General features: G+C 42.8%; 1 protein-coding gene across 3 annotated transcripts in view; it reads right to left on the bottom strand.

The window, feature by feature from the left end:
* Window positions 1-503: 503 nt before the first annotated feature.
* PHLDB3 (pleckstrin homology like domain family B member 3) overlaps window positions 504-14604 on the bottom strand; it is a 95290-nt gene continuing 81189 nt past the window's right edge. For all 3 annotated transcript variants that reach the window (XM_033963467.1, XM_033963470.1, XM_033963469.1), the window contains 3 exons: window positions 10702-10900; window positions 4106-4191; window positions 504-2200 (listed from right to left, as the gene is read on the bottom strand). In XM_033963467.1, coding sequence (XP_033819358.1) covers window positions 2066-2200; window positions 4106-4191; window positions 10702-10900 — 420 coding nt within the window. In that variant the 3' untranslated portion in view covers window positions 504-2065. The remainder of the gene's footprint in view (window positions 2201-4105; window positions 4192-10701; window positions 10901-14604) is intronic.

Here is a 14604-nt window from a genome sequence, read left to right as displayed (position 1 = left end):
TTCTGAGAAGGGACCGTTTATTGAATATTAAATGTACAGAACTGCGTACGTCTTTTTTTAGAACTATAGAAATTATAAATAGTAGTAGTGGTAATACTTGCATTGCACAGAGCACTGATTTACCCCCTTTTTTATGAAGCCACATTAGGGTTTTTTTATCACCATCCACGGCTGTAAAAGTTTCGACGCTCATAGAGTTCCTATGAGTGTCGGAGCTTTTACCACCACAGCCTGCAATAAAAAAACCCTAACACGGCTTCATAAAAGGGGGGGTGGTAATTTTGTATAGTAGGAGGATTTTTATGCCTATGATGTTTACCCTGCTATACCTGTCACTTGTCTCTGTAGGGTGAAGGTTGAGATCTGAGGTTTTTTTCCTCCTCATTTTTCATTTTATCGATTGCTCTGTTTCTCTGGGCACTTGTTGTAGTGCCCCTGTATTAGTATTTGTGATACACGTAAGTACCTGCTTTGTTTCCGATGACAAGTAGAAGTGTGTTTGGTTATCACAGTATTCTTCTGATTTCTTTGGTTTCTAATATTGTACAAAGACTTTCCACCCCTATTGACCCAGGCACTCCGCTATAAAATTACTGTCACAATGTACGTATTCAAGGGGGATGAATGATGCAATTTAAGAAAACCAGGAGAGATCTTTGGAGTGTAACAACCAATAGGATGAAGCCCACCCCAAACATCTCCAGTGTTGTCAGATCTGAATAACACAGCTTTAGACATAACACCTGAAATTCTTTTTGTTAAAAACAAAATAGTACTGCAAAAAAGATAAATATAGTTAAGTAATAAATTATTTGAGAGGGGAGTGTTAATAGGCTATATCATTTATATACTTCCCCTCATAAAAACTAAGAAACTTACAGGAATGATGTATATGTTACATAACTTGTATCTCTCTCTGTAAGTAAGACGGAGGGAGAATTATGGGGCAACACATCCAATCTGTGCCTGAGACAGAGCCCTTATGACTTTCTGATCTTCCCTCGATCTCTTGCCTTCTCCTATACCCCTCCATCCATTTCATAAAGCTGGAGTGCACTTCCAGGCAAAGAGGAAGAGAGGGAGTGTAATGAAGTCATACTATAATCTTTCATCCTTGGAAACATCATTGATTATGCTTGAACTACTCTTGAAATATGATTTCTGTTCTGTACACACAAGGGAAATGAATGCATCCACTGTCCTCCTCTCCAAAACTGTAGTCCAGGAATGATTTGAGTACTCTCAGCAGGGATCTCTCTGAAGATTATCTCTCCAATGTACCAGGATTGCAAAGGATCAGTTGGCTTCTCACTTATCCTTCTTTCCAAACACCTCATAAAACATTATTTCCTATACACAGGGCACTTAGGCGTACAAAAGGGAAAACAGAGGTTCTTCATACCATCACCGCAGGGAGACACAACCATCTATGTACTGTCATAGAAACAGCATAGCCATCCCAAGCATATTGTACACCATCCTGGTAGTGTGAAACGCATCTGAAAACCCTCCTCTTGTAGAAGTGAAACACATCCAATAGATAGGGCATGCCCCAGTCCCGGACTCTCTGCAAACAAAGACTCTACAATATTAAATTATAGTTAACATTCACTTCCTCCCACCACCCTACAATATTTTACATCAAGGATGCATTCTCAAGTGGATAAAAGCTAAAGTTGTGCACTGTCTTTTCATTAATCTGATATATTTTCCAGTCTCTTTCTTAAGTGGTTGAACCCATGACCGGGTATTTTCCGCTTGGTCTGAAAGGTAAACCATCTTTCCTTAGATTGTCATTCCATACTGCTAAGTCTCTTCAAGGGCCTACAGAAGAGAGAGACAGGCGTTCTTACAGGAGGCCTGCTTTTCTTTTAGGCTGGAATTAGTGTGCAGTGATAAAGCATTTACAGTCATGTACATCCAGTGAGATCTGTTGTTGGATGGAACGGTTTCTAGAATTCAGCAGTTTAAGCGTGAAACTTCCAGCCCTCTAATTTTTTTTTTCTTCAGACAAGTACATTGCATGAGTGTCTCCCCTGAAACAGGTCAGGCCAGCCCTCTAGTCTCAATCACAAACGTTCTCCTCTGCTGCAGTGACAATCACATCTATCCACAGACGCATGGCCTCTGGTGTTGGAGCCACCATGCAGAAGAGTCTCTCATATGTCTTCACACAGAAGGTCAGCTTTGGGTGCGGACTCTGTAGGCAGGGAGAGAGAGAGAGAGAGAGTCTGTGCAAGCTGACATGGAAGATTTCAGGGTACCACCTGCTCATTTTCTATGCTCTTTTTTTTTGGGGGGGGGGTCTTACTCCTAGGTCTCCTTTCTTTTTTAAAATCTTTATTCTGCCCTGATAGTTTTGATCAGTGCTGCACCACCACAACTCTGGGTCTATTGACATATCTTAGAAAACTAGTATAAAACCAGGTGAGCCATAATCCTCACCAAATGTTAGTGAATTTGGCTGAACAGTTTCCAGAACAGAAAAGACCAGTACATTTTTCCTAGCAAAAAAGCTGCCAGTACTCCTATGCCAGGCCATCCTTCAGGGGTGGGTTAATCATTGAAAGACCTACCCCACAATAGCCAGGACCCCTACAAACAGCCACACAATCTATGAAAAGGCAGAATTGGTGTGCAGAGTCTGGGCTTGTTCATTAATACTTAGGGACCATGAGACAATTTCAGCAGGCACTGGAAAGGTACCCGAGTACCCCCTGGAAAAAAAAGTCCTGGAAAAGACCAAATACAATTACAAAAAGAAGTAATTTTATGCCTTCAAAGCCTTTTCAGGGTTGGACTTGTTCTTGGTTAGCTCCCTAACAAGTATGAATTTTCAGTCTAGATTCTGAAGTTCAGTGAGGTGCTACCTGACCAAAATCTTTGAATATGACACTTCTGGCAGCTTTTGAGAATTAAAACTTGAAAATATGCCACCTGTATTTGTATAATTAAGAAAAATAAAATTGCCTTAACACCCAATAAAAATCCAACATAGGTCTGTTTTATTAATTCCCAGTCACATAGCCAGACATCAAAATTTTTTGGGAGGGCTGGAGCACAGCACAGCCCCCTCCCCCACCTTACCGCTCTTTGTCTCCCTGTGACCCAGACAAACCTGAGCTGGTGAGGGTCCCCAATCCAACTGGCAGAAGTGCTCTTCCCAACTGCAACACTGCCACCTTCATGCTGGGACTCCCCCATCCCCCGCACATGCTTGGTTTCCACAAAACTGAGCATGCATGGCAGGGGGATGCCCAACGCTGAGGCATCAATGGTCACAAGTGAAGGAGCACTTCCACAAGAAGGACATGGGGACTCCCACCAGCCAGAGGCCCAGGACCCCAAGGCTATGCCCTGTTTGGTCCTAATATGAGATCTTTATCAGAAATGGCCAAAGAATGTTGGACTAGGGATTTATTTCATCCTGCTGTTCTATTCTTGTTTGCCATAGGCCATTTATTATCTGGGATGTGGACAGGAGGAATCAGCCCTGGTTTTGTCCCCCTCTATCTATGACTATGAGGCTCCATTTTCTGAATTGACTGAATATCTTTGGGGTTTTCACAGCACTTGTACATTTCTATTTGTGGCATTATTCTATCACTTTCAAAATCCCCCTCATGACCTGACCAATGTAGACATACAACACAGACACAAGCATATAAATGGATCAACATCAAAGCACAGTATGGTGTAAATAGTATCAGGCAAAAAACAAAAGGAATTGACCCCAAAATATCCACAAAGAAGAAAATCCAGAGAAAACAAAAAAAACCTCTTTGGAGTGACGATGTTCCTAAATGGACTTTATTTGAAAGTATCAAAGTTCCAAAGGTACATGAAATCTACATGAAATATATTGGGTCCTGTATCCCTAGCGGACTAGGTCCTCTAAGGCTTTTATGTGGATGAAATTATTTCATGTGGATGATTTCAGTGTACCTTTGGAACTTTGACACTTTCAAATAAAGTCTATTTTGTAAATAGTATCAGCACAGATATTCACACCCTGCCCTTGGTCTCTGGAGTAGTAAGAATCTTATCTTCCTATAGGCCAAAGGACTTGGCTTTTAATTCCTAATCAAGTTAGATCATGCCATACCATTGAAGCATTCCTCAGATGGTCATAGTAAACCTCTTCAATGGCTTGAAAGTATATCACCCCCTTTAGCTTTAGCTCTTCCTTATCTGTGAAAAAAAAAATGATTAGGAGAAGGTAAGTGGAATGGGCATCAAGATTCTCTCTTATCCAGTACCAGAACACCTTTGGTTAGTTACCTATCAAATGCCCAGGGCTCCTAAACGGAACTTATAGGCTGCCTTTTGGCACAGTCCTCAGCTTCCATACTCAGCACCAATGCTCTCTCTAAGGGTCGAGTTGATGTGAGCAAAAATTTTTCTTTGCATGCAAAGGACTATGTCGACATGAATAAAAATTTTCTATTACCTTTGATACATCACAATTTTAGATACTGGATGTTTAGTGCATAGGGTTACCAGACATCAGGAGTTCTCCAGACATGTTCTCCTTTTGAGGACAAGTCTGGGCGTCCAGACAGCTTTTCAAAACCTAGCACTTTGTCTGGGTTTTGAAAAGCCTCCTCTCAATCGCGTCGGGCAGGAGGCAATCTGCGTGGCATCCGCACTTGCGAAGATTTCTCCTGCCCGACCAAAGCAGGCAGCGGGAGGCGGAGCTGGGCGTGCCTGAGGGCGGATCTAGGGTGTCCGGATTTTACAGTCATAAAATATGGCAACCCTAAGTGCACAGTCACATGGACAGTAATGTTCAGCAGTACTTTAAAAGAAATTGAGGTTACTAACAGCCATAAAATAATTTACCTAGAAATGTTTTTGGGTGGTTGCCAAAGGGCCACCTAGCTCCATTAGCCTTTAGTTTGCTGACGAGTTACCAAATATGATTACAGCAGCAGGCAGAGAACCAGGGAGGCCAGGGCTCAAATCCCACTGATGTTGCTTGAGGTCTTGGACAAGTCACTTAATCTTCCGTTGCCTCCGATATAAAATTTAAACTGTAAGACCTCCAGAGACATAAAAATACTTACTGTAATTGAATGTAACTTGCCTTGAGCCCTTACTGAGAAAGATGCAATCTAAATCCAAATCCAATACCAGGCACAGTGTGAAGTAATACAAAACACTGCAAATGTCACTCAGGACCTAAAGAGCAATTCCAACATACCATAAAAGCAATAACTTCCACAAGTTACAGAACAAGCATCTACCCAGGAAAAGACAGTACCACAAACACTGCAGTGAGCATTAGAACATCACTAAGCCTATTGGAAAACAAAACCAGATTAGAACTGATCATTGTGCAGGCAATGCTAACAGAAAACCTCTCTTTCATACAGACCTTCACCCAGTATAGAATAAGTAACCACAAAATTAAAACGAATACTGTAGAAGCCAGACTCTTCATATAATGCAACACCAGAGAAAGAGAAAGCAATGTGTTCCCCTGTACTGTGCAAAATGTAAAAATAGCAGGCATAAATTTCCCAAAAGTTACATATTCCAACCACTACATAACAAATTAACGAATGTAAATGTAAGAAAAATGGAAAATGACACCATGTTATGGGACTAAATATATATTTTCAACTAGCTTTCAGAGGCCAAAACCTCCTTCCTCAGATCAGGACAGTTTATTGCTGTTATGGTATCCTGTACTGACCTGAGGAAGAAGATTTTGGTCTATAAAGTTAAACAAAATAGTATTAAAATTAATCCAATAAAAAGATACCTTATTTCCAAGCTCTGATTTTACTTATAAATGTTTATTAACATAGCTATCACACTACTTTATCTTAAACTAAAAACAAAATTATTTTTTCTACCTTTGCTTTCTGGCTATTTACTTTTTTCAATTGTGTTGGTACTAATCTCTGATTTCTTTTTTCTTTTATTTTTTAAATTCTTTATTTTCATTTTATCCATTTTGACATAACTTTAGTCAAAAACAAGAAATAATACAATACCAGTTTTAACATCTTTGAATAAAAAGATAAATCTGGAAAAACAAATTAGATCAAATGTATAATTATATCTGAAAACATACTCCCATAAATTCAAAGATACAAAAGTGAACTCAGGAATCAAATATACTGATTTGTATAGTTAGTCCTTAATAAAAGGGAGGAGCGCGGTGTATTCACTGAACTTTACTATTACTAACTAAAATGTACAAAGGAAAATAAAGATGTGGCTGATTGGGGACACAAACTAAACTTCCCTGAGCTGATACTGAAGAAGGGATTCTCAGGAAGTTACAACACCTTGCTCTTTAGCAGAAATAAACGTAGTCAACTGTTGAAGTTCGAAAAAGACATATCTATTCCCTTGATAGACCATCATACATTTGCAGGGGTATCTCAGAATGAACGTCGCCTCTAACTGCAATACCCTACGTCTCAAAATAAGAAACTGCTTTCTTTTCTTTTGGGTCAATCATGACACATCTGGATACGTTCTCACTATTTCTGACATAAATGGAACATTTTTAAATTTAAAAAACAACTTAAGCATCCATTCTCTGTCCGAATCAATTGCAAATTGTACAAGCAGCGTTGCATTTGCCAATGCCTCATTATCTGATCTCTCCAGGAAATTTGTTAAGTCCAAACTATCAGCAGACAAATTCTGCTGGTTGGGGTTCTGAGTTATAGATCTATTTGGTAGATAATAAATTTTTGAGAGAGGCATATAAGAGGATTCAGGAACTTTCAAAACTTCTCTCAAGTATTTCTTAAATGTATCTTGAGCTGGTATAAGTGGTAATTTTGGGAAAATCGTAATCTGAAGATTACACCTCCTGATCATGTTCTCCAACATTTCCACTTTAAAATTAAGATTTCCACTGTCCCTAACCCAAGTTAGGGCCTGGGACTCCACAGTTTTTACTCGGGTCTCATGTCCAGCCACCTTATTTTCCAGATTAGATAGTCTATGTTTCAAGTCCAAATTTTCTGAAACTATAGTAGTATAACGACCTGTAAGTTGCTGCATTTGAATCCCCAAAGAGATTTGTAAATTAGATATTGCTTCCCAAAGTACTTCCATATTGAAGACCTTGGGTCTTTGCATAGGAATGAGTTCTAGATCAAGACCCTCCAATGTCAATAAAGTACCTGTAGCCTCAACAGTAGATGAATTCAGTTTAAGAAAATCCTGAGGGATCTGTTGTTTCAGCTCCTCTGAGTGTTCTGATGACTGGATTGGCTTCTGTACTTCCCCTGCAGAGTTGAACACTGGACTCAGCTAGTCGGGAGAGAGAACACTCCGGGTCATTCTTGCCTCCACCTTCTGCTCTGACGCCCCAGGGTGACTCGGAGGACTCCGCTCCTCCAGAGATAGAAATGCTGCCTCGAGGGAGAGTGCCAACGCTTCAGCCTGCGTGCCTCCCACTGCCGAGGAAAACTCTGGCTCACTTGTTCGAGCCCCACGTTGGAGGAAGGCGTCCATCGGGCCTGCTGGCATTGAAGATTCCTCCGGGTAAACCCGGAATTTAGACTTGCGTTTAAGAAAATCTGTCAGGCAAGTCCGTGGCGTCTCACCACCAGCAACCAGCCGCCATCTTAGTCAAGCCACTCCCCCTCCTCGCATAAGCCACTCCCCCTCCTCACCTAAGCCACTCCCCCTCACCTGATTTCTGCTTTCCTCATCTTGCCAGGGTATTTCAAACACCTGCCTCTTCTACTTCAGTTCAGGGGAAGGGGTATTTGGATTTAGCTCAGATTTTTACAGTAGTAGCTGAAAGTGAATGTAACGGGAAGAGAACAGGGAAAGGCGACCTCCAAAGGGCAGAGGAGAATTTGGGAGGGAGGATGGAAGGCTCAAGACCAGAACGTCAAAAAGACGGAGCCGGTTTGGCGGCAGCAGGCGCCTGAGGCTTCTGAGGACGTTGATGCTGTGGAGGACACCGAGGAGGAGGCCTAGAAAAGGCAGGAGTCGTCTTCATAGGATAACGCCGAGCCGGTGGTTTATAAGCCTGGGCAGTAGTCGGCTTGGGCTTTGACCGGAGCATGGAAGCAAACGAGCGCTCATGCTCTGAGAGTCTCTTGGTGGCAGCTTCAATCGAGTCATCGAACAACTCATTCCTCTGACAAGGCAAGTTGGTGAGACGGTCCTGCAAGTTAGGGTCCATGTCGACTATGCAGAGCCAGGCAAGGCGATGCATGGCCACCGCAAAAGCCGACACCCTCGAAGAAAGCTCAAAAGCATCATAAGACGCCTGCAACATAAAAAGCCTCAACTGGGAAAGGGTTTGAAGAATCTGTTTAAATTCAGACAGACGGTGTTTGGACAGGTCTGGATAGAAGGATGGCAACATCTTCAAAAAATGGTTGAAGTAGGACGTAAAAACATAGTTAGTTTAATATCCTGTTAGCCATCATTGAATTTTGATATAATCTAAGGCCAAATTTGTCCATGGTGCAACCTTCGCGACCAGGAGGAACAGTTGCAGAAACCTTAGATGGATGAGCTTTCTTGAGGGAGGACTCAACCACCAAAGATTGGTGGGAGGGTTGAGACTTCTCGAAGCCCTTGCAGGGGACAGTGCGATATTGTAACTCCAGCTTTGATGGAATAGCCGTGACAGAGTAAGGAGTTTCCATATTGCGTATTAAGGTCTGCTTCAGTACCGGAGTCATGGGCAACCTCAAAGTCTCCTTGGGAGGATGTGAAAGCTCCATATCTGCCAAGTATTCCGGGGTATATTTGGAATCCGAGTGTAAGTCCAAATGAAGAGCAAGACAAACTTGGCAAACGAGGACGATTTCGAAGACGAAGCTCCTTCAGGAGAGGCAGACCGGGAACGAGATGCCGCTGAATAAGATGGGGAAGCCTCACGGGAGTACTGAGACACCGGCTCCGACTCCAAGCGCACTGTCATGGAAGAAGCACCACTCCCAGTTTGCGGCGGAGTGAATGAATGCTTCCTCTTCAGACTCCTCAACGGAGACGTCCTCGGAGTTCGAGGAGTGGAATGCCTCGAAGCTGGAAAAGAGGAATCCCGAAGCAAAGGTCTCGAGGGAGGAGTCCTCGACCTCGAATGCCTCGAAGATAGAGGGGACGAGGCGACCCTGACCTCAGAACGAGGCATCTGCCTCGAAGAAGATTCTGGATGTTTCGAGCTCCTCGAAGCGAGATGTTTCGATGGCCTCGACCGATGCTTCGGACGAGGCAAAAAGGATCTGGAAGGAAGATCCGGTGAAGAGTCAGATGAAGAAACTCTCTTGTGAGACCTGCCCCATGGATGCTGCACCAGGGTCTCAGGCTGATGCTCATGGACAGAAACTCTGGAGGCTTCTTAGGTATGGTACCTGAAAAGGAAGCAGGAGACTTACCCCCAGTCGCAGGCTTCGAGGACGGGACCGAGGAGGCCTTCGAGGCCGAGGACCCTGAGGTCTTCGAGGCAGAGGCCGGGGCAGGCGTTGAGGGCGAGGTCTTAACGCCTGAGGTCACCCCCGATGTCGAGGTCTTAGGTCCCGAAGGCATCGAGACAGTCGAGGCCGAGGCTTTATCAGGCTCCATGGGGAAAAGTTGTAAAAACCGGTCACAGCAGCAGTGCAAGGCTGAAGGGTAAGACAGCGCACACAATCCTCGGGGTTGTGAGTGGCACCCAAACAGACCATACACCGACTATGAGGGTCGGTGATAGAAATCGTCCTGCCGCACTGGTAGCAACGTTTGAACCCGGTCAAGGGCCGGGACATAGAAAAAATAAAGTCCGTTCTGGAGAAAAGAGGCTGGGACTAAGCCCCGAGTCTCCATGCCCAGCGATACGAAAGAAAAATAAACTATAATAAAATTTATTTTTTTTGTAGTTATGAAGAAAAAGAAAGAAAACGACTCGCACAGCAACCAAATAAATAAATATCCAGCTGCGGTGAGAGAAGGCACAACGCTGCGGAGCGAGATGAACAAGTCTTCTCGGTTCCGCGGAAAATGTTGAACTGAGGATCCTCACAGGAGATGCGCCCCCTAATTCGGGCGGGAAGGCACACGCGCATGCACAGTGCAGCACTCGAAAGCTCGAGATCTTCAAGCAAGTTTGCTTTCGAGGCTGTCTGCTGCGGGGCTCCGTCGGTGACGTCACCCATGTGTGAGAATATGCTGCCTGCTTGTCCTGGGATAATCCTGATTTCCCTGGTTCTCAGCCTGCTGCTGTAACCATTAGGCTATTCTTCTACTTCAGCAGTACACGTCTCAAGGTGTATCAGGTTTGGATGTCAAACACAGGAAAAGGCAGGTCGAAATGTCCTAGGAATGTATAAGACTATCATTTTATTTTCATGCAATAGAAGATAGAAAACTGATGTTGGGATAGGGCCAGGCTGAGCCACTTCTTATTTGACCCCCATCACACTTTCAGAATTGAGGCTCCATTTTTGGTAAGAAAAGCAGGGATATCAGTAGATGCTCAGTTTGTCCTTGAGGACATAGAGTTTGGTGTCAAACCCTGGAGTTTAAATCTTGGAGATCAACTTGGCCATTCTCTTACCCATTCTCTTGCTTCTTCAAATATACTTTTTTTTTTTTTTTTTTTGCCAGATAAGGTCTCTGAAAAATTTTGTATTCCAGAGACTCAAAAGGTAGACCTGATATTCACAAGACCTTTACCTTAATAAATCAGTTGGCTACTTGGTGTGCAGTGTCAATAAGTTAAGCATTTACCTACGAAATAGGCCAGTCTCCTTTTCTGACAATCAAAGACAAACCAGCGCTTCTTCCAAGTCTTGATGCGGCCCCCCATCTTCACCAGATACCCTTTACATAACGATGCTGTCACTGTCACCTGGGGGCAGGTCTCCACGCTGTGGCCCAGGGATTCCATGTGTGACCTAAGGTTGAAGGCTGGTCTAGAATTTTTCACCTAAGTTTAGGGAGAACAAACAAATGTTAAGAGAATTCAAAGTTTTTGTCTTGTTCTCTTAAAAGGATTTGTCACCTTGTAAACTGCTACACTGAGAGTCATGCATATAGTTGGGCCTAAACCAGCATTGCTACTGACTCAGCAGAAATAAGCGGGTTGAAAAAAATCCTGCCCCCCTCCCCCAAGAGCACTTTGTGGTCCTGTTCCCTTCCTGGCAAACTCTCCTCAGTCTTTCAGCAACCACTCTCCACCATTTCCCTCTTTTTATGGCAAGTACCCTCTTCCCTCCCCCATTTTCTCCTATATTACCCTCCTTCACAACGTCACCCCTCTTCTTCCCCTGATAATCATTATTATCGGCACATAGATGAAAATTCCATCATTTGCTTATCTGAACATATTCCCCCCAAAACTCTTCTCTTATTCCCAGACTGAAGTGCTGCAATCATACACCCCCCTCTCCCAGCAAAATGAGTGGGTGATGGTGATTCCTCCTGTCAAGGTGGACATGAAGGGACCCTGACAACGTATCAGAAAAAAAATATATCACAGAAACCCAATACCAACCCAGCACACATCCTGGATGACAAACTTCTACAGGTTTGAGATAAAGATCTTAGAATTAAGCAAGAGGCCTGTTAAAGGCTCAGCAGGATTGGGTCCAAAAACTAATCCTATTGTTTCCCTTTCCATATCTATGCTACTACAGCACACATGTAAACAAATTCTTACCCAGCTCCCTACAATGCTTCCTTCCAGTCAGGAGGATGCATCTCTAGGAAAAAGAGACTGTCACTGGTAACCTGCCTGCCTTTTCCAAAACCTAACAGACCTCACACAATGCTCAGATTGATTTTTTAGACAATGCTGAAGAAGAGCCAACTATCACGGTCCATGTGGGCAAAAGAAGGGATATTCTAGAAGTCAAAATCTAGCCTCAAAAACTTCAGGGCAGGATTCTTAGAAATGCTTTCAATGCCACATACAGGAGTCCAGAGACAGGCTGAGTTTCAGATTCTCAACATATGGATAGATGATGGTGCAGGAAGGAGAGTCAAGCAAAAACAGATCGGTCCTCACAGTGCAAACAACAGTTCCATAAAAAATAACGATTGAAAGATGACCTTCATGCCGGGATCCTGTAAAAATTTATTGGCAAAGTTATCACTCTTGAGTTGACTCAGTCAATACTGACATGCTTGTCTCTGAGTCAACTCAAATTATAATTGTCTGAATAACTCGAGTGATAACTTTGACAATAATTTTTTACTGGATTCTGGAATGGAGGTCATCTTTCAACCCCTTTTTGTGGAACAAGAAGGAGGAAAGTATCAGATTCATTAGGAGCGAGGATCTTTTTGGTGGAAAATGGAGTCTATTCCTAGAGGATGGGCTTCAGCTTTACCAGAATAGAACCTGGCTGCTGACATTAGCTATTAAAAGGGAGAAAAAGCAACTTTTACATTAAATTTTGGGGGAAAAGCCAACAATCCCTCAAGAGTGTGTGGTTTAGAATGAAATTTCCTTAAAAAAGATACCGTTAAGAGTATCCTGGTAGAGGCAAAGTGTTAAAAGCCAAAGTAGCTCAAACAGATTTAAATGAAAGTAGGCAAATATTTTAAAAAACAAGAATGGAGTGCTCGATTGCAAATTTGGGCAATTTTACTGTATAAAAACGATAACCAATGGGTCACTACTTATGGGGAATTTAGGAAACACCTAAAAACATATCTGTTCTTGAAATATCTAGACAACTGACGTATACAATCTTAGTCCACAACAACTGATCTCTAGAACCGCTATCACTAACCCTTAACTTTGTTAACTCTACTCAGTCTATAGCATCTTTTTAATAATTGTAAACTGCATAGAACTTCACGGTCCTGCAGTATATAAACTGTTATTATTATTATTATTAATTCCATAGTACAACTGCTCTAAGGAGGAAACTCAATACAGGTTGGTAAAATTATGATGCCATACAGATGAAACGATTGCAGATTTTACAAAATATTGCTGTTACACTTATATTTGGGGGAAACAGATTTGATCATGTCACCCCCAACTACAAGAACTACATCAGTTGCCATTTGAGGCAAGAACTGAATTTAAAAGTTTGCTTTTTGGTTTTTAAATTTTATATGGTTACGTCCAGGTTATTTGATGGAGAGGAAATGGGGATCTTTGGGGAGACCTGCCGGCTCAGCTATCAGGGATTCATCTGCCGTCATCAGCTGATGGCAAGCCGTGGACTATTTAGATTTTCGAGGCACAATTCTCTAACAAGCACTGTCACTTAATTGACACACGATCAGCAGCTGCTTTTAAGGCCACCAACTTCAGCACCAGTTAGAAAATCCAGGCATTAATGCTATTCTATAAACCATGTCTAAAGTTAGGCACAGTTTATATAATAAGCATAGTGGCTTGCCCACGACTAAAATGTAAGTGTGACCATTTATACCAACTAAAACCTGGTGTAAATGCCCTTATCTAAATTCTGTACAAATTAGGCATATGTTATAACAGTGTGTGTAATTTTTAGGAATGCCCACAACATGCCGTTCCCATGGCCACACCCCCTTTTGAGAGCCGCACATTAGAATTTACACGCATCACTTTATTGAATATGCTTAGAAAGTTGCGTGTGTAAATTCTAATTAGTGCTAATAATTTCTTCTTAGTGGCTAATTATCTGTGCCAACTGGTTTGTTAAACAATTAAGTTGCACATGTGGCCAAATTTATACATGCAATTTTAATTGCCATACATAGAATCTGTGGGTTGGTGGATTGAATACTGGCGCTAGCCAAGTAACTTCCAGCTCCGCCCAGACTCTGACCCTAGACTGTTCCAGCACTACTCATCAAGTATAGAGGCTGTTTGATTGGCTTTTCAGTCACAGCATCTGGATGCCTCTGAAAATCTGGGTATGACCCAGTCAGCAGGATTTATCTGGGTATGAGCCTCTCCTACCTGCTTAAATCTCACAGAATATTGGCCCCTAAAATATTATTTAAACTGGTCTTTTTGTTGATGACTAAGTTCAAATTAAGCATCAACCCCAACTCTAAAATGGTGGCTGCTCCGGCTAAAGATAAGAAAACCGGCTGCTCCAGCTAAAGATAAGAAAGCCATTTCTTGTCTCTTGGGTAAGAAACATGCAATTCATCTATTTCTTGGGATCCAACCTGGTATTTCTGACCTGGACTGGACACTGTTGAAAACATGATACTGAGCTCTGATGGAGCTTTGGCAGTTCTTATATTCTTACTAGTCTTATAGCCCGTTACATTAACGGGTGCTAGCATATATGTGTGTGTGTGTCTGTCTTTATTTCTTTCTCTCTCTCTCTCTCCTTAGCCACTTTCTGTATTTCTGTCTTTCTTTCTTTCTTTTTCCTTAGCTGTCCACCACCACCCCTTGCCTGCTCCCCTTATCCAGCAGCAGCCCTTCTCCCTTTGTTTTACCTACACCCTGTCCATCATCACCTCTTCCCCTGTCCATCAGCACCTCTTTCCTGCTCCCCCTGTCCAGCCGTAGGCCTCCCTTTCTTTTTCTTCCCCCCCTGTCCATCAGCACCTCTTTCCCTGTCCATCAACACCTCTTTCCTGCTCCCCTGTCCAGGAGTACGTCTCCCTTCCTTTTTCTGCCCCCCCTGTCCATGAGCACCTCTTCACCTGTCCATCCCTGCTCCCCCTGTC

Source organism: Geotrypetes seraphini, chromosome 11, assembly GCF_902459505.1.
Source record: "Geotrypetes seraphini chromosome 11, aGeoSer1.1, whole genome shotgun sequence".
Classification (NCBI taxonomy): Eukaryota; Metazoa; Chordata; class Amphibia; order Gymnophiona; family Dermophiidae; genus Geotrypetes; species Geotrypetes seraphini.
This window is presented reverse-complemented; position numbering and strand designations above follow the sequence as displayed.